We start from the raw sequence: 26703 nt of genomic DNA, 5'->3' as shown, positions 1-26703 counted from the left end.
ACACTAGTGAGCCCGGCTTTCCCATGGAATTGGTCATGGTATTTATGGTCTCAACTTGTGTCTAGGGCTCCCAAATCTCATTTCACCAATTTGGAGTGTTCAGCTAAACTCATCAGTCCAGGACATGCCCAGTGTTCTCACTGATCTTTCTCTCAGGTCACTGTAGCCCCTGGGTTCTGATGCGATTATATCCCTCGTGGGGAATTCTGCCCTGGGCACCATCAGAGAAAGAAGGCAAGACCCCAGAACCCCTTCCTGAAAAGGCCTTGAGGTCTGGTCGCAGTTTTCTTCCCTGAAGAAAGAATGTCCCCTTCTTCCCTCTCCTCTTCCAATATCAGCGCGCACTCTGACAGCAACGCCTCCTTTCATCGGGGGCTGAAGGCAAGCCCAGTTCTGAGCCACCAGAGAACCTGTCCACTGACCAGTCTTGATGAGAGTCAACTCTCAGGCCTTGCTCAGACATAAGACATGTACAAAGAGGACCGTCACATCGCAGTGGTCCTAGGGAGAGCTTACAAAGTGGGAGCTCAAACAGCCAGAATCTCAAAGTCTAGTCGCAGGCCAGGCCTCCTCCCTGGAAGGGACAGACATGTCGAAGGGGACAGGAAGAATCTCAAAGCTCTCCTACCCTTGACCCTCACAACCAACACTCCTCAAACATGCAGGCCAGCCTGGGGAAATCCTCAAGTACAAGTACATATTTCCCACAGGGAGCAATGTTTACCTGGAGCCAATCAATTTGCAGAGCTGAGGGACAAAATGATTAACCAGGATGGTTTATCTGGACCAAAGCGATGTTTCACGGGATAGAAACCAAGTGGCAGAGATCTGGACGGGGGACCGCCACGGAACCCGAGAGAAGTACCCAGAGAACTGCTTTAAGTCTGCCTTCCCAGCCAGCGCCATCCTGCAGTATAGGGTTCCGTTTTGCTGCCCTCTGATTATCCCCTTCCTTTTAAGATATTCATTCTAGATATGCTTTTCCAGAGCAAAGTCTCTTCCCAAACTATTCCTCCCCTCCCATTCCTTGGTGCCCCGTTCTAAAACAAAGTAGGCTAGAAATTAAATTTGTTCTAAGGTATGGTTGTTTGATAAATACTCCAGGGAAATGTTACATTTTCAAAGAGACAGCCTAAAATATAATTTACCCAGGTTAATCCAATGTGAGAAATGTTCTTCTTTTTTTTTTTTTAGTTTTTCTTTTATAGTTTATTGTCAAGTTGGTTTCCATGTAACACCCAGTGCTCATCCCCACAGATGCCCTCCTCCATGCCCATCACCCTCCTTCTCTTCTCCCCCTCCGCCATCAGCCCTCAGTTTGTTCTCAGTATTCAAGAGTCTCTCTCTCATGATTTCCGTCCCTCCCTCTCCCCAACTATTTCCCCCTCCCCCTCCCCCACAGTTTTCTGCTAAGTTTCTCCTGTTACACTTATGAGTGAAAACATATGGTATCTGTCCTTCTCTGCCTGACTTATTTCACAAAGTGACAAACTTTCAATGAAAGAATGTATCAGGCAGTGCATAATTGAATAGAAGAGGTGTAGTTATCTCAGAGACACGTGACTTTCCCGCTACTGCTTGACTCTTCCTCCCCCCTCCCCCCCCCACAGCAATCAACAGCGCTCCACCCAGAACTTCCCTATGGGGAGCCAAGTCACAGGGTCCCCGGGCCTGGGGTCAAGACCCTGCGCCACTGTGCTCACCCCAATGGCTACACTATTGCTCCTACTACAATTTTGCTCCTTCACACTCATTTTAAAAAGACATAAACTCAGAGCCTGAGAACAGCTTGATCATTACCAGACCAGAGTGTCTATCTCCACGAGGACTTCATCTGAAAAAAAAGAATTGCACCCTGCTCAGAATGAAAACTGCTGGTGCAGGGCTGAAGGCTGCTGGCCTCCTTGTCTGGGAGTGAGCAGTGTATTTCCTGGGAGGAAGCCTGTGAGTGAGCAGCGTATTTCCTGGGAGGGAGCAGGATCCTGCCTCACTGTCTGTACCTATCCCGCCACTATGGAGGTTGCCATTTTCCCTCTTAGTCTTCCCAATAAAAAAGGAAGGCTATTTGGGGGGGAGAAATAAATACAGGCATCAAGGGACCAGGATTTTTTTTTTCTATTTCTGCCATTTAGTAGCTGTGTTATTGTCATCCCTTAACCTCTCTGTATCTTGGTTTTCTGTTGACAAACTAGAGATGGTATTTGCCGCCAACCTACCTCCAGGGGTATGGTTAAGGATTAGCCAGTTGGCTGCCAAGCCTGGAGCCCACCGCCCAGTGTGGCCACTCCCTGAACGGTTCCTCTAGCGGCGGAGGGACTGGAAAGCAAGGGAGGTGGGTGGTCTGGAAAGAAAGGGAAGTGGGTGGTCCCGTGCCACCCTCTCATCCTCCCTTGCAGTTAGTGAGAGTTCTTCCAATTCAGAACACACACTCTGGAGGTCAGTCTTCTCAGAGGAGGCTCAAAACAGAGCCTGGTCCCCTCATGTTTAGTAGGAACCCGAGGCTCTTTGACCTTGAGAAACGATTAGGGACAGATTGGCAATTACTCTCATCCTCTGGAAAATGTCCCAAGTTCCATTCACAGGCAGCTGTGTGTCCATGGAGGCCCTTGACGCTGTCCAGCTGGGTCCCTCAGTATCTGCTTTGAGGCAAATAATTATCACTGACTCAGGATTATAATCCGCCCTTCCCTCCCCACTCACTACCCCCAGGATCCAGTAGGTCCAGCTTTAAATCCTACTCTGGGTCCTGCCCTTGTTAGATTAGCATCCTTAGGTCACGTAGACCTACTAATAAAAAGAAGCAATGAACAGCCAGATATCCAAAGTATGGCTGGCTCTGGAGGAAAAGGGCCAATCACTTAATAGCAGTTATAACACCTCATGGGGGAGATCTCTGACAAGAGGGACAGAGTAACTCAAAGTTCAGTTAGAAAATTTCCCTAGACCTAGCATTTGGGGCATTCTAAAAAGGCCTATCTGCTTTTCACCGTGACTCTGCAACTTGCCACACAGGTGACACATCCAACACAGAATTAGACAAACACTCCTGAGGGTCACTGCGACCTGGGGCTAGGATTTTCCCCACAAAGAACAATGAAGTCAGGAGTGTTGACTGCCCCTCATTGTCTCTCAGGACCCCAGGATGTCACTTCCCTGCTCCACATGACAGTTCTCCCCCTGGTTAATTGGAAGGTAGCAGATTTTGCCCCTCCTTCGCAAGATAGAACAAGTGAGTTGATACCCAGGTAATACCATGAGCATACTAGAAGAGATAAGTGGGTGTTTTATAAAATTCACAAATTTGGAAATCAAGGAAAGGGAGAGCAGCCCTATCTAAATTTGCTGAAAGTCCTTATTGTAAAATGCATACTGAAGCGAAGACAGTCACCACTTTCTTAAAAATTTTTTAATGTTTTATTTATCTTTGAGAGAGAGAGTGAGAGACAGTGTGAGCAGGGGAGGGTCAGAGAGAGAGGGAGATATCGAATCAGAAGACAGGCCCCAGGCTCTGAGCTAGCGGTCATCACAGAGCCTGATGTGGGGCTTGAACCCACAAACTGTGAGATCATGACCTGAGCTGAAGCCAAATGCTTAACCGACTGAGCCACCCAGGCGCCTCAACCACTTTCAACTCCCGCACAGATTGTTGACTAAGATCCTGACAAAAAGTCAGCTAAAATGAAGGAAGTCAATGAAGAGGGAAAATGGGCAATATTTCTATAGTCCTGAATTCCTAAGAATTACACTATGAAAAGAGAACATTTTTAATCATGCAAGAATTCATTGCTCAAGGTGGTGCTACAGGTAGTCAGTTTTTTAGGGCTCATGCGTAGAGATGCACCAGCCCCTGAGACATGAGTCTCTGACTCATGGCAGAAGGGAGCCCCTGGATACAGGATGAGCTGCATGCAGGAACTCTCCAGTTCAAGCCATCTGGAAGACCCGGAGCAAGGCTAGTGTGGCAGCTGCTCTCCATGAGTTCCTAAGGAGGGCGTTAGGTCATGCTCAGGGTGAAAAAGAAGCACCCCACCAACACAACCTATCCCATCCCGCTCCTCCTCTCTCCTTCCCCTGACCCTGAATTATTCCTCTATGCATACCGTGTGCAAATGACCACACAACCCAAGTTAGCAAAATTTAGATGACAAAGGTTTGCCTGGTTGGATGGAAAACTCCTCTAAATGTCAATCCAATCTGTTAAACGAAGTAAGTGTGTGCCTAGAAGTGATACTGAAATAGTCGGGGAGACTTTCCCTTCTTGTAATCATTGTATTATAACTACATTATGTAACCAGGAAGGAAGGAGAAAAACGAAACAAAACTCTGTGTTTAGCAGTTAGATAAGAGAAAGATTTTTAGGAAAGACAAGTCATTCTCCGCTCCCCCGGACACTGCAGCTCCCAAAGGCGGCCACCAAGGTAGCAGGGGGACATACTGTAAGCTCCAGCCCCACTTCCTTCTGGAAGCTGTTTCTCCAGGGCAAAGAATTCTGGAAGAATACATGAGGTTTCCTAGAGGGAAAAATAGATGGCTTCATTTCCTTTGTCTGCAAAATCTTCCATCTAGGAAACAGGATTAGTCAAGACTAGGCTAAGGAGCACATTCCTAACAAATTTCCTAGGGAGATCTCTGGGAAGGGAGAGAGGCATTATGGTGATTGTGTCCTGCATTCTCCAACCCTCCACATTCTTATGTTAGAGCTAATAGTCACATGTTAGACTTACAAAACAAATAAAACTAACTTGACTTTCACCATCTTTGTTTTTTTCTTTTGACTTGTCAACCAAGCTAGACGGGGGAAGAGACTGCCCCAGTTCATGGTTATCCCTCCTTTGGAATTAAGGGGAGGGGGAACAAGACGACTGGGAAATGGGAGGAGGGCAGTGGTATTCTGGTCAACGTTTCACAACTTGCTCTCTGCAGGGTAAAGAGACTCTGGTTTATAGCGTTTGCCAACTTCCTCTTTGTAAATTCTCCAAACATTGCCCACCAATTTTGGGCTTCCAACAAAACGTCACTGCAAACAGAGCTAGGGAGAGATGTATAGTTGCACAACATTATAAAAGATTTCCACCTGACAAAAGATATAAATAACCTCATTAGCATAGATAACAGGCAAATAATTAAGAAGTGATGAGCTTTGCATATTTATTACTTGTGTCTCACATTTTCTTTACGTTTACGTCATTTAATTGTTAATAATGACTGTACCTAACAACTGGCTTACAAAATTCCAGGAAATTTAGCAAATGATTCTTATGGGCCAGTGTAAGTTGTTAGTTGCGGCTCACCATTGAGTAGAATGGAGGAGACTCTGATTCAGAAAGAATATGAAAACTCTCCTTCTCAGTTAACATTTGATCACTTTATTCCTTCTCTTTCTCTACACAACCGTCAGGAATAATAAAAAAGTATACCTGTTTGCCCTTATGGGAAGAGGCCAAACAATAGGATTTGCTCTCTTCTGTGTCTCTGAGAACTGTAGGAAGAGTTAAAGTTATTCATTCCAGATAAAAATAAATAGATAACTTAAGTCAGCCGAAAGATTCTTCCTGGGATTTACCATGTCACTTCTTTGCTAAAATCCTTCAACAACTCCTCATTGCATACCCAATAAATTCCAAATTCCTCAGCGCAGGTTACAAAGCCTTCATAACTGACTTCAACCCACCTGGATAAGAAATCTGTTTTTACTTGCCCAGAATCTATTCTCCTTCTCCTATAATAACATCTTGATTTTATCTAGGAGAAATAAATACACTTCCTCAGAGGAACTTAGTAGAACTCTGAGTAATGTCTATCTGACTTCCCCTGGTCAAGGGTTGGGGTTTGTTGTGCTTTGTTTTGTTTTTTATCCAAATGGCCCAATCATACCTTCCCTCCCTGGAATGCAGATTTTGAATGGAGTAACAGAGAGATGCAACCTGGTTGGCCTTCATTCATCTTGACAAAAGTCCCTGAACAGATTCACAGTGAGTTCTGGGCCATGCTTGGTTTCTCTTTTTCCAGAGATCCTGCTCATTAGCCTTTCTTCAGTTTTCAGAACTACCCCCAGAGTTTTGTTCATTTGTTTGTTTCATGTAACATAGCCCAAACTATCTCTATTGCTTGCTTCATCTCCCACATCCACGCACGTGTACGTGTCCCAGCCTTACTGGGACCATTTGCCGGTTCCCAATAGAAACGGGGGTAGCCCATGGTGATGAATGATTTCTGTGATGTTTCAGGACTCTGTCCTGGCCTGCCTTTTTCACCATGGTCAGCTCCTTCTCACCCTTCAATGTTCAGCTCAGTTGTCTCCTTTTTTTTTTTTTATGGTTATTTATCTTTGAGAGAGAAACAGAGCATGATGGGGGAGGGGCAGAGAGAGAAGGAGACACAGAACCGGAAGCAGACTTCAGGCTCTGAGCTAGCTGTCAGCACAGAGCCCGATGTGGAGCTTGAACCCACAAACATGAGATCATGACCTGAGCCAAAGTCAATGCTTAAAATGACTGAGCCCCCCAGGTGCCCGTCTCCTTCTTTATGAATTTCCACAAACTTCCCAAGACAGAGTTAGTTGCTCCCTTGTCTGTGATTCCTCAATACCTGTGTGCACTTCTACCATAGCATTTATCAAATTGTTTTTATCTCCTGCTTTTCTCTCATCTGACTGCAAGCAACTTTAGGATAGAGCTTTCATCCCATAGACCTCTGAATATTCAGTACTTAGTGCAGTGCCAGGAACAGAGTAATATTTGGTGGATGCAGGAGTGAGGACTGAGATAGCTTCGGAGGCGGGAAGGAAATAATTGGCAAACACTCCTCATCACCCAAGAGATGTACTAGAGGCTGACACTACACAGGAATATATCTGAGAAAGACTTCCTAAAGGTCCCAGGAGTCCCAGGCTTGAAGGCTGGCAGGCTTGCTGTCTCATAAATAAAGGAAGGTGGGGGGAGAGATTTTCATATGAATTGCTGGATGTCATCACCCAGAGCAAACTGGGAAGCCATATGTTGAAGATGGCAGTCAGAGTCTTTGAATGATTGCAGATCAGAGGGCCTCCCATCCCTACCCATTTCTATTTGGACTTTGAGCTTTGAATTAAATAAAAAATAAACTTTACTGTGTTAGTCCTCTGATGGCTCAAGATTTATTTGTTACAGGATCTAGCAACACCTTTTATATTTATAGAAACTGAGGTTAGATGTGGTTACAACAAAACCCTAAAATCTGTTGCTTTGGCTTATCAGTTGAACAGTGAGTGGTAAAGAAACGAAAATCAAAGGCTACAGGGATAGAGCTCCAGGCTATGTCATGCACATATTTAATAAAAATGTCACCTGTTATGATTTATGTATCAGTTATCTGTTGCTGAGTAACAAATCACTCCAGAACTTAGTGTCTGAAAACAACAATGGCCATTTATCATCTCTCACAGCTTCTGTGGGTCAGAAATTCTAGACAGCTTGGGGTCTCTCATGAGATTGCAGTCAGAATCTGACAGGGTCTGTCATTGGGGTGGTTGGACCCATTCACTCACATGACTACATGACTAGCAACTTAGTGCTCACAGGATGGTTGCTCTTAGGTCTACTTGAGGGTCTTGTGAGTTGGTGGCTGGTTCCCCATACAGCGAGTGAACCAAGAGATCAAGGCAAAGCTTCCATATCTTTTATGACCTAACCGTAGACATCTCATACCATTACTTCCACCATATTTTATTGACCACTTTCCCTCAGACACTCCCGACTCCTGTGGAAACAATGAGCTAGTGAGGACCAAGATTTGAGGTAAAGACATCAACTATGGTTCCTTTTCGTTTGTTTTCATGCTTTCATTGTACATATGATATGTGTTTTAGTCTGCTCCAAATGCTCTTGGAAGTAGGCAGAATTTGAATAGATAGTAACAAAAGTGCTAATTCCAGATTGCACCATGAGGGAAGCCATTAGCCAATGACAGTGTCTGGTTATGACTCTTTTGGCTACGACAGTTTTGAGGGGCTTTTCCCCTCTCTAATGCTCAGCTTTCCTGAAAACTGTTCAGTTTTTCTAATTCATCCAGGGTTTCCAGGGGTATTTTTTTTTATCTTGATCATTTACTATAGTTACCATCTCTACCCTGGTTGGACCTGTAGATGGAAGAAAGAACAAAGCATCTCCAGAATTGAGTTGGACTAATAAAACCTACAGAAAATGGATGAGATCAACTAAAGGTAAGTGAGCTAAACCAAAAAGAATATAATGTGACCCAAAAATCCTCAATCATGCCTTGAAGGCAGAAACAATGACAAGGGATTTTTTTTACAGTATTATGATAAATATGGACATCTCTAATGCCTCTCACATCAGAATTTCAACTTTCTCCAGTTTCTTTTCTCTTGACTGTATCAGACTGAAGCCATAATTTCTTGGACAACTCTTTATCTTTCTTTAAGTACAAACTAATTGTCTTTCCTTTAAGTATTTTTTTAAGAAATTTATCCTATAGTCAAAGATGCTTCTTGACTTTTTAAAAATCCTGTTGAACTAATCACTGTGTCTAGTTAGGTTCTACACATATACTGGGACAGATGAGGCTCTCACCTTTACAGATGAGTAAGAGACAAGGAAAATAACAATAAAGAGACAGCTAACCACCTGGAGTCTATGAAAGGTCTCAGAGACATATAAAGAAAACAAACAGTGGACACCAAAAGTAAAAGAATAGTGTAATTTCAGCTTACTTAAAAAATAAAAGTAAGCTTAAAATCTGTTTTGTGCTCTCAAAAAATTTTAAAGAAAACATTGGCTCTGTAAAGCAAGAGATGAAACAGAAGATAATAAGATACTACATTGAATTGGAAAAGGAGCTGGCAGTTAGTAAACAAAGCCACAACAGAATTAGCAACACATAAAGCCAAATCAGTATTGTAGAGAATCAATATCAGGAATTCTCCCAGAATGCCGAGTAGGAACAAAGGCAAAGAAATTATCACAGAGGAGATAACAGATATGGAGAGAAGGCAATAGAAGTCCAACACATAAATATGGATCCTCCTGAAGGAGAGTCAGGACAAGAGAACCATAAGTATCAAAGATGTAATGGTGGGAGGAAACTTCCTGAATAACCTGATAAAAGACCTGAAAACACAAATTGAAAGGAATTCATCATGTACCTGGGGGGATAAAATCTAAACAAATATTGATTTGCAAGTATAAAGACATAATCCTGCAAATTTAGAAATATAAGGGAACGATTCCTGCTTTTGTTTATATACTGCTAATAAACAAACAGTTATGTCATCACATTCTTGTCCAGTTGTAAACACAGGGTAGGATCCAACCTATCCATAGGAGGTGAGGTTTCCTGGGAAGAAAATTGATATTTCAATGTCAGATCCTGAAAAGAGAAAGATTCTTGCTTGGAATAGGAAGAAAAGGAAACTCCTTTCTCTGCCTGAGCCTCACTCTCTTAGGCCTGGAATCCGGTAAGTGCCAATGTGTTCAGCATGCTTCCAAAGAAAAGGAACAAGGGCGTCTGCCATAGAGAGACAAGTCAGGGACTAAGTTAGGGAGTGAATGAGTTGTTACCTGTCGAGATCTAAGAATAGTATCTGGCACATAGTAAGGACTTGGTAGGTATTGATTACCATCACCATGATAAATATTATTCTGTGTGATATAATTACTGTCATTGTCTTGTGACATATGGCTAGCATAGTTTTATTGTTAAATGCTGTACCGTAAGACTCCACTGAGATACAGAGATTTAAGGGAAGGGTTTGTGCCCTTGGTAGTGAGGGGTTGAGAGGAGAGCTCTTCCTCCCTCTCAGCGGTCACTGTTGGTCATGGGGGTTGGTAATAGACGCCAAGGTGAGGACAAAAATGCAAAAAGTCATGCCTCTCACTTTCAGCCACCCCTCCCAGGGCTCTGAGAGTCAGTTGGACATTAGTAGGAAGGTTTCTAGAGACATTCTGCAATCAAAAGCAAGGGTAGTAGTTCTTTGGGTCACCCAGGTCTGTCCTTGACCTGGCAACGGGTATTACAGGGCAGAAATTCCTGAGTGGTGCCATTCAAAGCTTTGCACAGCGCTGGGGCCAATGGGACTGTGTAACGATCTCTGCTATGCCAACTTCACAGAGACCCTGATTCCCACCGTGCATCCCAGGAAGCCACCAAAGTAAACTGTTTGCCTTGATACACTCTCCCAGAATTCTGTACTTTCACACAGCCTTGAATCTCAGTTGGGTGAGATTCTGATTCATCATGTGTTGGTAAATGCCTCCACAGTAGCATCTATGCGGGTATCTACCTCATCCGTGATAGCTGTAGCCAGCTGTTCCCTAGCCTTCTGGATAAGGGATTGGACATTTGACAGGTAGTTTGAGCTGTTTAGAATGACGGTGTACAATTTCAAGAAAGAGAGACACCTTCCCTTGTGTGTAATAAATGTGTGAGTCTCAGCCACTCAGATTACAGCACTCTAAACACTCAGGTCGTCCTCAATGCCACGTGCACTCAAGACTGCTCCAGGGTAGGGACACCTGCATGGCTTAGTCGGTTAAGCTTCCGACTTCAGCTCAGGTCATGATCTCGTGGTTCAGGGGTTCAAGCCCATGTCGGGCTCTGTGCTAACAACTCGGAGCCTGGAGCCTGCTTCAGATTCTGTGACTCCGTCTCTCTCTACTCCTCCCCTGCATATACTCTCTCACACACACTCTCTCAAAAATAAATAAACATAAAAAAAAATTTAAAGACTGCTTCAGGGTATTGACTGCAGCTCCTCCCACACTGGGTCATTGCCTTCTAGTGCTGTGAGACTACAGGATCTATAGGAACTAGCTAGAGCCCTAGCGGGCAAGGATAAGCTTCACAGCAGTGAAGCCTTTGTGAAATGAGTATTGAATGGATGAAGTAGTGATTCAGTCTGTAGTTGAGTAACTGAGGGAGAGGAGTTACTCCAACTCCAAGCTATTCCCTGAAATAACTCATCTTCAGACCCTTAAAGAATTATTGCTTGCCTTGAATTAAATCTAGCTTCATTTAACTTCCAGTGCTGTGCTTACATATATCTCCAGGGGCCATATCAATTCTACCCATCCTTTCACAAGTAGACAGCTACTGTGTCCGTGTTCCTGAGTCTCCTTCAGTTCTTTCCTTCGGGCTTCATCTAGTGGCTCACCTCTGAGCATGCTCCAATACCTCTCCGTTCCACTTAAAGTGTGATACAAAGAATGTAGTACTCCATGTGTGGGCTGATGGGTACCAAGTACAATGAGATGATCACTCTCTTGGTATAGATGATGTGCTTTTTGTTATTACATCAGAAGTTACTTGATTAGCTATATATGCTAAAAATATCTGCCTTTCCACTCTTCCTCATTTGTAATTATGCAGTTGTTTGTGTAGCCAAGTATTAAGTTGTAACATTCAAAACACAATGCCTGAATTATCGTCTAACTCATTATAATCATCATTAGCTTCATCTTATTAGCCATGACCATTACAAAATGGAATGACCACTTAAAATAAGATGTTAGCTCAGCCGCCCCACCCCACCCCCCATCTTCAGCCTCAGAAATTAAAGGCCCCTTGCATTAATTACATCAGTGTTTGGCTTTTCAGACCCCCCCCCCCCCAATCCTATCTCTTCCCTTTTAGCCAGGCCTTCTCTAATTAAGCCCCGCCCCCAGAACGGCCTCTCCCTGGCCCCGCCCCCTCGGCCTCTCGGCTCCGCGTTCGCCCCGCCCATCCCCAGCCCTGGGCGGGAAGCTCTAGATCTAGCCACGGATTGGCTGACCCGGGCGCAGTTTGATGGCGTGGGGCTGGCGAGCTGCGGTCCCACCGGTGGACCTGGGGCGAAGGCCGCCTGTGTGAGAGGGCCAGTGGCCCGAGCTTGCTGTGGACACGGGGAGCGGGAATCGGGGGCACGAGGCCTCCTTGCACTTCGCCATGAGTTTCCTGATCGACTCCAGTATTATGATTACCTCCCAGGTGAGCTCTGCCTCCCTCCCCGGGACCCTTGAGCCTCTCTTTTTCGAATCTTCTCGGGGCTTCCGAGATGCCGGCTGGTCCGGGGTCTCGCTCTCCTCTGCCGCGGCCCGGGCCCGCCTCCTCGGTTCCCTGAGCTCCGGGAGGGTGTGGGATTTGCCGTGTCCGTTCCCTCGCCCTCACAGTGGGGGAGCGTCCTGCGCTCGACCGTGCCCCGTCCCCCCCTCCCCCCGCAGCCTCCATTTGCCCGCTTCCTCGTCCATTTTTGGAGGGAGTCAGGCGGCCTCAGGGCTCCGAGCCGGGGCCGCGAGAAAGGAGCGATCCCCAGAGCGCGCCGAAGCTTCTGGACCGCGCCGCTGACCCGTGGCTCGGGGAAGAGTGTGGTTCCGGGCGCCGAGTGAGCCGCAAGCCAATCGGAGCCGGCTTCTGGGGACACGTGGGGACCTTGCTGGTTAGTTGTCAAATCCTGAATCCGGGTTTGGAGGATTTGGCCGCGATCAGCTCTGAGATCTTAAAAAGTACCGTAAAAGGTTCCGTTTGTGAACCGACACCTCCTCCTTGAATCCTCTTGCACACACTCTTCGGGTCTTTTTCCAACCCCCTTTCTTGCCGATCGGGCACCTTCATTCGTACAGTCTGCAGACTTCTCGACCTTTGTAGGAAGCTCCGAGGGTACAAACATAAATAAAACACTAACTCCTGCTCTAGAGAAGCTTTGTCCAGGGAGTCTCTTGCTTTTACCCGCTTTCATTCGCTAAGCCACTGTTTTCTTCGTAGCAATAATAGTTGTGTATTTGTTTATTAATTTAATTTTTGAGGTCCTGGCTTGTTCAAAGCTGAAGCCCCTTCCCCTTTAAGTGCAAGCACTAAATGCAATTATTTGCCAGCCACCTGTTTGTAGAAGCTCAGGTTATCTTAATTATTGATTTCCCACCTCTTTTTCCCAGCGTGTATTTTCTTGCCTTTTTTTTTTCAAGTGGCAAACGACAGAAACCGTTCCTTTTGAGGGTTTAAAGGAAATTAAATCCTTGATCCAGTTTTCTCATTGCTTCATCCTAATGCTTCTGTCTTTGGACTGAAGCATTGTCCTTGTCTCTTGAAAAACTTGAATTTCAACATTTCAGATACTACGAAAGGAGGAATGCCCTAATAAAATAACTTTTTATTTTTAAACTCACCGTCCTTTATATAGTTTTCATAATTTGTTTTATTGGTTGCATAATAGCCAACTATACTGACGCACAAAAATCTGAAAGATTTATTTGAAGTGAAGTCTGGGAGCACCTGGCTAGCTCAATCCATAGAGCATGCAAGTCTTGAATTCTAGCCCCACATTGGGTATGGAACCTACTGAAAATTAAATAAATGATACAATGAAGCCTGAAACAGTTCTTTTTCTTGACTTTAGTCAGCTGTTTATTCCATTCCCCTCATAATTTCTCAATCTTTGTCAGTTCTCAAAACCCCCTTTTCCGGCATCATCTCTTAAACTCTTAGCAGATGACCTTGCCTCCCACTGTACCAATAAAAATGAGGACAGAAGACCTGATCTCCTACATCCTAGGTCTTAATTTAAGCAGTTAATGTATGTCTGCAACCATTTCCAGATGCTTTCTTCCCTGGTCAGAAAAAAGATACCCCTCCCCCTCTTTAAGGACATCCTCTCCACCTGTGCCTTTGATCGTAGAGCAACTTATTGGTTAAAAGCACAAACTTTGGAAATCAGTCGCAGACTTCAGATTTGATCCTGATTTTGACAATTACTCTAAATGAATTCACTTCAGCTTTCTCTGAAATGGCAGATAATGACACATGCCTTAGTTTTTTATGATTTCATGAGATTACAATGCTAAGTTCTTAGAGTTCCTGGAATGGTCAATAAAGGACAGTTGCCACTAATCATGATCATTAATATCATCACTTCGGTTTCCCCACACGCCTCTTTGCCACATGTATTTTGACCACATAATTAATTGGCCATAAGGCAGGTTTGCTGTAAAAGATAAACTCACAAAAATAAAATGGGACGTTCATTTAAAAGGACCTAATAAAACATAAAAAATGAATAACAAAATTAAATAGAGTCTATTATGAGATATAAAATATTTGAATACATCCAAAATGTGTAGTGTAGCACACATGGGAATGCTGTCCAAAATAAATGATTTCATTTTGTGGAGTGTGCCTAAGCAGTATCTTCAGTATTTCATTCATAGCATTATACATTTCTTTTTTTGCTTGATTTGTCTCCTCATTTGGTATTACATATTTTTCTTTTTCCTCTAAAATTTCTTCCTTCCTTAAGAGAAGTATCCGTTCCCAAGTATTGGGATGTGTATTTGTAACTGACCTTTGCATTGCTCTGTGAACTCCTTCCCCGCTGTTTTTTTGTTCTTGGTGCATTGTCACATGTCCGTTCATAGACGGATCAAGGTTCTCTGGTCGGTGTGGGTACAAAACCGTGTCACTGTATAGACCATTCTGAGGACTAAAATTTATATAATATGAAAATGGAGGTACCGCATCGATGGAGAAATGAAGCCAAACTGTCAACCCGTTATTTTTTTTTATCTTTTACAGCAAAATTGCCTTATGGCAAATTAGTTACACAGCAAAAATACTTGTGGCAGAGACAGTTACAGCTGAAATACCAGATGCAATAACTCTTCTGGTGTCCCATCAGCCCCTTCTCCTGTGTTTATCCCCCTTTCTCTACTACTCTCTGCTCCGGGACCTGTAAACTTTCTCTTTTCCCCACATTTGTCCTTAGGCTTCTATCTAATGTTTTCTCTTTTTCAGTCTTTTTTTGGAGCATTTTTTTTAAATAGAAGTACAGTTGATGCCTGCTGGTACATTAGTTTCAGGTGTACAAAAGAGTGCATGGTGATTCCACCAGTCTGAGTTCAGCTGTGCTACCACCTGTCACATGCAATGCTATTACAATACCGTTGGCCATATTCCCTCGGCTTATCTCTGTTGCCCTCTGTGTCTTTTTCCCTCTCACATTCATTCCATAACCGGAAGCCTGTATTTCCCACTTCCCTTCACCCATTCAGCCGATCCCCCCCACTCCCTCCTTTCCAGCAAGCATTGGTTTGTTCTCTGAATTTATGGGTCTGTTTCTGCTTTTTGATTGTTTTGTTTTTTCGGATTCCACATATGAGTGAAATCCTATGGTATTTGTCTTTCTCTCTCTGACTTAATTTCACTTAGCATAATACCCTCTAGGTCCATAGGTGTTGTCACAAATGGCAAGATCGTGTCCTTTTTATGGCTGCATCATATTCCATGGTGTGTGTGTGTGTGTGTGTGTGTGTGTACGTGTACATACACACCACATCTTCTTTATCCATGTATCTGTCTGTGGATCCTGAGGTTTGTAAATAATGTTGCAATAAACATAGGAGTGCATATATCTTTTTGAATTAGTGTTTTTGTTTTCTTTGGGTAAATACCCAATAGTAGAATGAATGGATCCTATGGAATTTCCGTTTTTAATTTTTTAAGGACCCTCCCTAGTGTTTTCCACAGTGGCTGTACCAATTTACCTTCCCACCAACAGTGCACAAGGGTTCCTTTTCCTCTACATCCTTGCCATCGCTTGTTATTTCATGTCTTTTTAATAGTAGCCATTCTTACATATATAAGGCGATATCGAGTTGTGGTTTTAATTTGCATTTCCCTTAACAAATTTGCATTTCCCTGATGATTAATGAGGTTGAACATCTTTTCATGTGCCTGTTGGCCATCTCTATGTTTTCTTTGGGAAAATGTCCATTCAGGTTTTCTGCCCAGTTTTAATTGGATTATTTGCTTTTTGGATGTTGACTTGTATAAATTATTTACATATTTTGGGTATTAACCCCTAATCAGATCTTTCCCACTGTATATTCTTGATTCCTATGTTGTAGATTAATTGACCATATAAGCTAGGATTTACTTCAGGGCTCTCTCTTCTGTTCCATTGATCTGTTTTTGTACCAGTACCATACTATTTTGATTACTACAGCTTTGTAGTATATCCTGAAATCTGGAATTGTGATCTACCTCTAGCTTTGTTCTTTCTCAAGATTGTTTTGGCTATTCAAGGTCTTTTGTGAGTCCATACAAATTTTGGTAGTATTCTAGTTTTGCAAAAAATGCTGTTGGTATTTCTCATTCTTGGCTCTCGCTAGGTTAATTTGTGTTCATTGTCTCCCTTGCCTTACCCTTTTCATCCCCAGCCCACCTGCAGTCTGGTTTCTGCCCCCATTTCACTATTTGAACTGTTTTCCTTGGGGTCAGCTTTGACCTCTAAGTTAACCAAATCCTTTGAACTATATTCAGTCCTGGTTTTATTGTCCCTCTGCTTCATTTAACACTCCTTCAAACTCTGTTCCCTTGATTTCAGGATACACCACTCTCCTGGCATCTATTCTCTGTCTACTCTTTCTCTGTCTCCCTCCTGCTCTCTTCTTCCCATTCCTACCCTCCACTGTTTCTTCTTGCCACAGTGCTCTTCTCACTCTACATAGTACTCCTGGGTGATCTCGCGTACTTGGATGGCTTTCAACTCTTACATATATCTGAGCTCTGCCTTCATAATCTCTTTTATGTTGACCTGGATGGACCTTGGGCACTTAGAAGGTCTAAAAGTGAACTCCTCTCTTAATCTCCCAATATCCAGTATTTTTTATATAAGTTGGGTGGCCTTACTCTTCGTGTATTCCAGACAAGTCAAGCTTGATTCCTCCCTGCAGATTTAACCTTCTAAGTATTCAAATCAATTGCCTCCTCTCCAGCTACAAGTGTCTTCATTCAGGCCTTGATCATCTGTCATCCGGACTGCTATAGCAGCCTTCTATAAGCTTGCTCTTTCTACAGTGTTGTTTCCTTCAAATGCATCTTCCACATGGCCGCCAAAGTGCTCCATATAAAACAAACTGGGCCATGTCTTTTCCCTATTAAAATATGTCTCCTCACCTGTAGACTACAAGCTCCCTAGGGTGGCCTTCAGGACTCTGAGTCAGTGGTCTCCTGCTCCTCCTCGCTAAGTCTCATTTTTAACTATGTTCTCTGAATTTTATCTTCCAACAGCACCAGGCCAGGTGTTGTACATGCCCATGTGTATTCCCAGTATACGCCCATGTCTCTACCATGCTATTTCTCACTCCTGTGCCTATCCTCTTGCTCTTTCCTACCTGGAAAGAAGGCCCGGTCTTCCTATCTCCATCCCCTTTTACCTGCCTACTGCTTTTTTCATCCTTTAAGAGAAGAGTCCTTTAATAGATTAGGGATGGTAGAAACCTTTGAGTAGGTGATAAATGTCTTAGAACCTCTGCCTAGAAAAATGCATATAATCCCCATATTTGCACATGTTATAGGTTTTACCACTGGATTAAAACCTCCTTCAGCTGAGGTATTCTCCAGAAAATCCATCCTGACTCCCTACAGATGTGTTTGAGCTCCCTCTTCCATATTCTTTTACATTATGTGTATATTTCTATCCTTGCATGTCCCTTGTGACATTATACTTACTTAGTGTCTTCACACTTATACTTCAGGCTCCTTGAGAGTGGTGACTACCTTATTCCTTTTTGTATCCCCAGCATTTAGCACAGCACACTGAAGTTATCACCAAAAAATTGAGGTTGCATCTTCAAGAACAAACCGTCTCTTGCCATGGACTGTTTTTCCATTCAGCAGACGGCAGTGGAGAGCGTGCCATGCGCCAGGCACTGTAAGGGTGCTGAAACTCCAGACCAGCATTCAGACCTCCTTGTCCTCACAGAGCTTACAATCTAACGTCTAAGAAAGTGTGTTTAAATTAGACGTTACAAAACTGTGTGGCAAGTACTTTGGAAGTAAAGGTAGAATAGGATATATAAAAAGAGCAGCTTACCTTTGAGAGGTCAAGGAAGGCCTTCCAGAGGTAGTAAGAATTAAGACCTGGAAGGACTGGAGAGAAGTTCCTGTCAGAGGACAATGTCCATAGAGGTCTTGATATGAAAGAGAGAATATTGTGTATAGAGATCCAGAGGCAGTTCCACGTGGCTGAAAATGTGAGTTTGGTGGGCAGGAGGGACGCAACAGGGGGCTGGTGGAATCGTCTAAACCACGCTCAGGGGTCCACACTTCTGAAGTTGGTGGGAAGGCATGAAAGAATTTTATTCCTAAAGCTCCTAACTGATACAAGAGGAGGAGTTATGGGGCACCTGTTGGCTAAGCATATAGAGCATCTGACTCTCGGTCTCTGGGTGGTGAGTTTGAGCCCCATGTAGGATGTAAAGATCACTTTAAGAAAAATAAACTGTTTAGTGTTCTGCTTTTTTTTTTTAAGTTGTATCAGTTTGTGTATATAGAAAAGGTTCTGTTCACCAGTAAAAAACAACCCAGCGTTTGGAACACTGAACAACACTGTCATGTGGCTATTTTCTGCCACCTTACACCAAAACTAGCAAAGTGGGATCCTTCAACCTCTTGGCTTTATAGTGAGATGAAAACCACTTTATTTGGATTAGGCAGCATTGTGGAGAAGCTAAGAAAGCTCCATGAAAGAAAAGACATCAAAAATCTGTTTTTCTACCTTTTAAAAAAGATTTTACCTCCTTTCCCCTAAAGTTCTGGCTTTTTGAGATACTTGCAAACAGGGATCTAATATAAAAGCAAGTTTCTCTGGCTTCTTTTTTTGTTTTCTAGCTTCTCTGGCTAAAATGATAATCATGAGATTACAGGAAAACTTTATTTTTGCCTAACAGGATTGTTTAAAACATGAATAACTTCAAAAATTGAAGAGTATTTTAATATCCTCTCCCAATGTTATGAACTTCGATAAGTAGATACTGTTTAAGTGGATCTTGTCTTTAATCGTAAGTTAGTTGTCTGTTTAGCAGACCTTTTATCATAAAATATCTGTATTAGGGAGTTCTCAAAAGATTACATATGTTGACATTCGATCTTCTTTCTCCTCCAGATACTTTTCTTTGGATTCGGATGGCTTTTCTTCATGCGCCAACTGTTTAAGGACTATGAAGTAAGATCATTTTGGTTATACTACTAACTCTAGGAATTTAGATTGTTTTAAAATGGGCAAGAAAATTGCCTCCATTCAAGAAGGGTCATGTTCACTTCCAAGATAGGGAGTTTTGACCAAATGAGTACCATATAATTCTTTTTTTTTAATTTTTTTTAATTAAAAAAATTTTTTTTAAAGGTCACTTTTTTTTTCTTAACGTTTATTTATTTTTGAGAGACAGAGTGACAGAGCATGAGTTGGGGTGGGGCAGAGAGAGGGAGACACAGAATCTGAAGCAGGCTCCAGGCTCTGAGCTGTCAGCACAGAGCCCGACGCAGGACTCGAACCCACGAACCGCAAGATCATGACCTGAGCTGAAGCCGGCCACTTAACTGACTGAGCCACCCAGGCACCCCTTATATAATTCTTAAATTGGAGAATATGATTAAGCTTAGTTGATTTTTTTTTTAAAGCAAGTCATATGTAGCCTCAGAGCAAGAACAGTCATATCTTGGTAATATCTGTACATAGAACAATAACAGATAGTTATTTTTCAGAAGATAATTTAGCTTCCATCTCATGAATATTCCCATTCATTTGGGTATCTGACCTTCATTGTTAATGACCAATCTTACATCCTACGGTAGTACCAAAATCCCAATAAGGCTCATCTAGTTCTTAAGCCTTGAATTCACAGAAGCACCAGCTTAGACTGGACATTTCCTAATCAGTCCTCATTGAGTAATAAGCTCAATGGTTGTTGACTACTTTTAGATCATTACTAGGATGTTCACCATTAAACCTCCCCAGGGAGTTTGGGGTTGTTTTCTGAAAGAGCTCGGGATTCTAGAGATTTTGGCTAACCCTTTTAGCATTAACCTATATATATATATAGGTTAGGTTAGTTTATATATACATATATAAAATCTGTCCCTTCTTTTGGTCAGTGTGCATCATGAACTCTAAGTGCCATAAGAGGCTGATAAAAGTGCCTAATGATTTAGAAATACTACCAACTTCCATCTAGTTCTTTAGCTCCAAGCAAGTTGCCATTATGGCCCTGTTTCCAGTGATTTACGAATTTCTTCATTAAGTTGTCAGACTTGTGACCAGGTTATCAGTTCAATATTTTGCACAAGGAAATGACTTGTATTCTGTATTTGACTTTTAATAGGTACGTCAGTATGTGGTACAGGTGATCTTCTCTGTGACTTTCGCATTTTCTTGCACCATGTTTGAGCTCATCATCTTTGAAATCTTAAAAGTATTGAATAGCAGGTAAGTGAGTACTAATTAACTCTTCCTGTGAAGAGACCTATATGATTTCTTTATAGTAGAAGGCTTATCTGAATCCCACAGCTGGAAAAATTCTACCATGCGGTTAGTTTAGTCTCAGTAACTATAAGAATCACAGCAAATATGGATCCCAGCCACCTTGTAGCTAATTTGGCACAGGCTGTGAAATAGGAAAAAAGAAATCTGACCTTTAGCTCTGAGCTAATTGAGATTGAGGCTGTGAGAGAGAGCCTAGATCCCAGGCTTCACTCCTCAAAGTTTTATTCTGAGGCTACTCTGAATCCTACGAATGACCCTTCACATTGTTGGGCTAATGAGAAAAATCTCTACCTGAAAAGGTGGGAATTCCTTCGATTGTTGGGTATGGGCTTCTCTGAAGTCTGAACTCCAGCTCTCACTACCTGTGTTGATTTCACAGGCCCGGCAAGTCTGATTGAATTTAAAGTCTTCTTTAAAGCATTTTTATAAAGCAACTCCTATTCCTCGCCAAATAACAGACGTGTTGTTTATTACAGTCCAAAATATTTCTTGCTTGTGAAACTGCAAGCTTGGGTTTTGTAGACCGTTATTTGTGTATAGAGCACATCAGCGATTCTATGTGGACTTGTGTAGTTTTTATCACTGCATGGAAAAATCTTTCAAGAATAAGGTGCCATTTGGCTCTGTAGTCAGGAGTCCGTTCTCAGCTAAGCTGTATAATTTGTTTCAGACTTCTGATACTTGAGACTTAACAAAGAGCCTGTGTTCTCAGATTCCTTTGAGAATCAAAGTTGGTAATTAATGTGTCTTGATAGATAAATTAAAAATTTATAGTATGATAAAACAAGAGTATGTTCTGACTCTTTTATTTATTTTTTTATTTTTTTAAATGTTTGTTTGTTTTTGAGACAGAGACAGAGCTTGAGGCAGAGAGGGGCAGAGAGAGAGGGAGACACAGAATCCAAAGCAGGCTCTGAGCTATCAGCACAGAGCTCCACATGGGGCTTGAGCTCATGGGCTGTGAGATCATGACCTGAGCCAAAGTCGGATACTCAACTGACTGAGCCACCCAGGCTCCCCCTGACTCTTCTTTTAAATTAGTTCTTCAAACTTTTGGATGACCAGGCTAGAGATCCTATGACTATCAAGAATAGACAGGTGTTCTTTAACTTACTAATTAAGAAATTTTATTATCACAACCTGGAACTTTACTGCTATCTAACCAGAGGTCAGCAAGTTGTTCTGTAAAGGGCCAGATCATATTTTAGACTTTGGGGGGTTATGTGGTTTCCATGACAACTACTCAGCCCTCCTGCTGTGGAATGAAAGTATCTGCCGGTGATGAATAAACAAATGGGTGTGGCTGTGTTCCAGTAAAATCTTCTAAAAGCAAGCATCTGTCAGGCCATAGTTTGCTGACTACATGGATCTAAGTATCAAAAGAAAAGACTATGGCTCAGATATTTTCTAAAACCAAAATTGTTGTTGGTAGATGATGTCCCCACTTTTAACTCATTTGTAATTAATCCATACAGGAAGACCTATCACTCAGTCACTTTATATAGTTCTTAGATAGTTTCTCTTAAAGAGTATAGGAAGTTGCATTGCTGAAATCTGGTGGTTCTTTGGGTGCTTTTGGGAAGGGTTGGGGTTGTGTAGATTAAGAACTAAGACATGTTCGGTTACACCTATTTCTGTCATACTAACATTTGGCCCTACTATGCAACAGAAATATGGGCCTTGATAATGTATTCTGTTGGTGCATTGACCATGTTCTGAAGCTTTCAAAGGAGAATCTTGGCCCTAACCAAGAGTATTCTTTCGACTCACCTCTGAGCAGAAGTGGCATTGTCTCCTATTCAAATAAATAATCTTGTTAGATTTCCCAAGAGAATGTCATGTTACTCTTGGCTCAAATAATCGTTAAAATATGTGGTTCGCTTTTAATTGGCCAGATGTGTCACCCTTGTCATTCCAAACCATCTCCCCATAGCTTGTAAAAGTTTAGCTGAAATACTAAGTACAGTTGTTCGGAGAATGTGCAGCTTATCTGTTTCTCTAGATGCTGGACAGTGGGTTAATCCAGAGGAGCAAAAAGCCGTCAGTATATCTAGACTAAATGGTATTGGCATTTTGTAGTGTGGCTTTTAATGAATAGCTCTTTATTTTATGATGCCTGCCCTCTGGCCTAAGGAGAAACAGTAAGGAATAGCCCTATGAAATTCATTTTGACCTTTCTCTGGAAAGGATGTTGTTGACAACATTGTTAATTATCCTCACATTTTCTTATTTGGGAAATCTTTGGAGAAGTCTCCTTATGGTCTTGGTAATAATTTCAGTAATAATAAATCAGTAATAGTTAATGCTTGCTTGAAGCAATTGTTTTTTCCCATAGCACTGTTACTTATTTAACTGATCAAATTTTCTGTTTCATGTCGACCATTAGAAAACTTAAAGCTAAATTTATGATGCACTCCTATTAAGTTTCTAGAATCGTGTGGTTTGCACTTTCAAAATGGTCATTGGGCCTAGCTTGCGTTTTTACCTATCTTTTCCCATGCTTTCTCTTTCTTTTCCTACTTCTTACAGTTTATTTTATCATTCTGTATTTTATATATCCTCACAAGCCACTTAACCACTAAACTTTTTGAAACAAGGCCCAAATGTAAGTTCAAAATCAATAAACACAAAAGACACTCAAGAAAGTAAACAGATATTACCCCAAAAATGAGAAAAAATTTTTATAAATCACTTATCTGATAGGAGACTTGACTCTAGTATATATAAAGAACTCTTAATAGTTTAATAATAAAAAGACAATACGTTGAAAAATGGACAAGAGATCTGAATAGGCATTTCTCCAAATAAGATATAGATGGCCAGTAAGCACGTGAAAAGACACTCCATGAGCCATTTGCAAGGAAATGCCAATCAAAACCATAATGAGCTACCACTTAACACCCATCAGAGTGGCTATAATCAAAAAGACAGTAACAAGTGTGGGCAAGGCTGTGGAGAATTTGGGACCCTAGTGTTCTTACTGGGAAGAGTGTAAAATGGTGCAGCCATTCTGGAAAATAGTGGCAGTCCTCAGAAAAGTAAATAGTTATCATATGACTCAGCAATTCCACGCCTAAGTATAAACATAAAGAGAAATGAAACATGTCCACACAAAAGTTTGTACACAAATGACCATTGCATCACTGTTTATAATAGTTTACAAATGGGGCACCTGCATGGCCCAGTTAAGCATCTGACTTCAGCTCAGGTCATGATTTCACGGTTCCGGAGTTCGAGCCCCACATTGGGCTCTGTGCTGACTGCTCAGAGTGTGGAGCATTCTTTGCGTTTCTGTATCTCCCTCTCTCTCTGCCCTTCCCCCACTCATGCTCTCTCTGTCTCTCAGAAATAAACGTTAAAAATGAAAAAAATAAATAGCTTACAAGTGAAACAATCCAAATGTCCAGCAACTAATGAATGAAAAAACAAAATGTGGCATATGCATACAATTGAATGAATGTTATTTACCCATAAACAGGAATGAAGTGTTGATAGATGGCCTAACATGATGAACCTTGAAAACATGCAAAGTGAAAGAGGCCAGACACAAGACCACATACTGTTTGATTCCATTTATATGAAATTTCTAGAATAGGCAAATCCTTAGAGACTTAAAGTGCATTGTCAGTTTCCGAAGGCTAGGACAGTTGCGGGGAAAGGAGAGCTAATGGGAACAGGGTTTCATTATGGAGTGATGAAATGTTCTAAAGTGTAAAGGGGTGAATTATATCTCAATAAATTTGTTACTTTAAAGTCCACAGGGGGATGGACAAAATGGGTGAAGGGGAGTGGGAGATACAGGCTTCTAATTATGGAATGTGTAAGTCATGGAACAAAAGGTTTAGCATTAGAAAAGTCCTAAAAATATTTTAGTTGATTAATAAAATACAGTTTATAAGCATTAAAGTAGTCATGAAAATCAAATGTTTATTTACATTGGAGGTACAGAAGAAATATTTATTTATAAGTCTTTATAGCACATATTACCATTAACATTTAGTTTCTCTGAATTCATGAGCCTCCTAGTGGTAAGAGAAACAATAGCCATTCTACCAGTAATAGTATATGTTAATAGGTTATTATACAGTGGCTACGAATATAACTAGAGCATTAGCCATTCTCATTTGAATAAGTAAAGTTCTTAGGAAGTTAGGATGCTCATATATACCTTTCAGAACTTTATAATCTATTCTTTAACCTCTATAAACAAGCAGACAGTAACAGCCTACTTGACTAATTGGGTAGGATATATTTGGCATTGAGTTCAAAGAGCAAGAGATCTTTCGGAAGACTAAAGAGAATGGAAGTTGCTGCCTTCTTCCCCTCATAGTGATATTCTTTGATACTTATTTCAGTTCCCGTTATTTTCACTGGAAAATGAACCTCTGTGTAATCCTTCTGATCCTGGTTTTCATGGTGCCTTTTTACATTGGCTATTTTATCGTGAGCAACATCCGACTATGTGAGTATTTGTAAACGTGAGTATTTCACCCTCTTACATCAGCATATCGATTGAGACAAGGATTCGCAGGAACTGAAGCTGTGGAGAGTTTCATTTCTCTGTTACTCTCCATAGCTACTGTTGTTTGGGGGCCCCTACACCAGCATCTTAAAAAGTTGGCATAAAATCAATGTTGAATGAATAATGAAGCGATCTGTGCTGCCACAACTGTATTTCAGTTTCTACTGTCTTGTCTCCCCTAACCCAAATCATAATTCAGCCAAATTCCTCTTAGGGCGATAAATATGCTTTCTCTAAAAATTGTATTATTCCATCATTCCTTTGCCAAATGGACGAGTCAGTCAAACGGCAGTTAGCTTGAGTCCGTATCTGGAAGGAGAGCAGGCTCCCTAGTGTACAAATATTTACCCTGCATCTCTTCCTCCTCCTCCTCAGTGCACAGACAGCGGCTGCTCTTCTCCTGTCTGCTATGGTTGACCTTCATGTACTTCTTCTGGAAACTAGGAGATCCATTTCCCATTCTCAGCCCGAAACATGGTGAGTGTATTCGTGACAGGGAGAGGGAAATCATTGTTTACCATTTTCTAATTTTGAAAAGCAATAACTTTTTAAAAACTTGTAATTATGGGAAATATACAAGTTATTTCTCTACAAACTATCTGCTTTTTTTTTTTTTGAGAGACAGAGAGACAGCATGAGCAGGGGAGAGGCAGAGAGAGGGAGACACAGAATCTGAAGCAGGCTCCAGGCTCTGAGCTGTCCGCACAGAGCCCAATGCAGGGCTCGAACCCACGAACCATGAGATCATGACCTGAGCTGAAGTCAGATGCTCAACTGACTGAGCCACCCAGGTGCCCCAAAAACTATCTGCTTTTAAACTGAACTTCCCTTCATCCTAGGAAGTCTCCAATGCTGGCTTTCGAAAGAAACTACCTTTGTGATTTTAGAGAAGGAGTTTTTGACCTTCGGCTAGTGAATGAATGTCAGGAGAGTGAGGGGTAGGGAAAGTTGTCTTTAACTTAAAATTCCTAATATTGTATGCTGAATTACGATGAAGCATTTATGTGTGTATTTGGAGGCGAAGCATCCATAAGTTTTTATTAGATTCCCAAAGGGGTCTGTGACCCAAAAGATAAATGACCACTGCTCAAATGATGATAAACATTGTCTTTAGGGAGTATATATGCATTTTGGGAAAGAGTGATGACATAAAACATTCAAAATCAGTAGGTTAAAAAAAAGCTTTCTAGGATTTGGTGTCTCTTCTTACACAAAAAAGTTCACTTTTTATTTAAAATTTCTTTTATAGTTTATTTATTTTTGAGACAGACCATAAGCAGGGGAGGGGCAGAGAGAGAGGGAGACACAGAATCCGAAACAGGCTCCAGGCTCTGAGCTGTCAGCGCAGAACCCAATGCGGGACTTGAACCCATGAACCATGAGATCATCACCGGAGCTGAAGTTGGACGCTTACCAACTGAGCCACCCAGGCGCCCCCAAAAAGTTCATTTAAATACAAGAGCAGGGGCACTTGGCTGGCTCAGTAGAGTATGTAACCTTGATCTTCGGGTCATGAGCTTGAGCCCCAAGTTGGATATAGAGCTTACTTAAATAAATAGGTAAATAAAAACTTAAAAAAAAAAAACTCTTTAAATATAAGAGTAGATTATATAGCCATAATTTCTGTGCTAAAAACCGTGAACAATCCCTCAGCAAACAGTCCTAGTACTTCAAAAATACATATATATGAATCTCTCTAACATAGATTATCAAGCCCACCTGTAATAAATATACTGGCATTCTGGTACCAGAAGTTTAAAAAAAAATACTATTCATTTCACTCCTATTGTATCAGGGTTCTTATAGAAGAAAACAATCTGACTAGTTTAAAGCAGAAAGTGACTTATTACAGAGTATTAGGGAGTGTTTACAATTTATAGGAAAGCAGGATGTC

General features: G+C 41.8%; 1 protein-coding gene across 2 annotated transcripts in view; it reads left to right on the top strand.

The window, feature by feature from the left end:
* The first annotated feature begins 11761 nt into the window (after positions 1-11761).
* The window catches only part of GPR89A (G protein-coupled receptor 89A), a 55032-nt gene continuing 40090 nt past the window's right edge, over positions 11762-26703 (top strand). Inside the window, exons 1-5 of one of the 2 annotated variants that reach the window (XM_029945990.1) lie at positions 11762-11961; positions 18911-18970; positions 20127-20230; positions 24643-24749; positions 25185-25286. In XM_029945990.1, coding sequence (XP_029801850.1) covers positions 11920-11961; positions 18911-18970; positions 20127-20230; positions 24643-24749; positions 25185-25286 — 415 coding nt within the window. In that variant the 5' untranslated portion in view covers positions 11762-11919. The remainder of the gene's footprint in view (positions 11962-18910; positions 18971-20126; positions 20231-24642; positions 24750-25184; positions 25287-26703) is intronic. The other variant, XM_029945989.1, reaches the window with a different exon arrangement.

This window comes from Suricata suricatta, chromosome 8 (assembly GCF_006229205.1).
Source record: "Suricata suricatta isolate VVHF042 chromosome 8, meerkat_22Aug2017_6uvM2_HiC, whole genome shotgun sequence".
In the NCBI taxonomy this organism is placed as follows: Eukaryota; Metazoa; Chordata; class Mammalia; order Carnivora; family Herpestidae; genus Suricata; species Suricata suricatta.
Note: the sequence above shows the minus strand (reverse complement) of the source record. Positions and strands in the feature narration are given on the sequence as shown.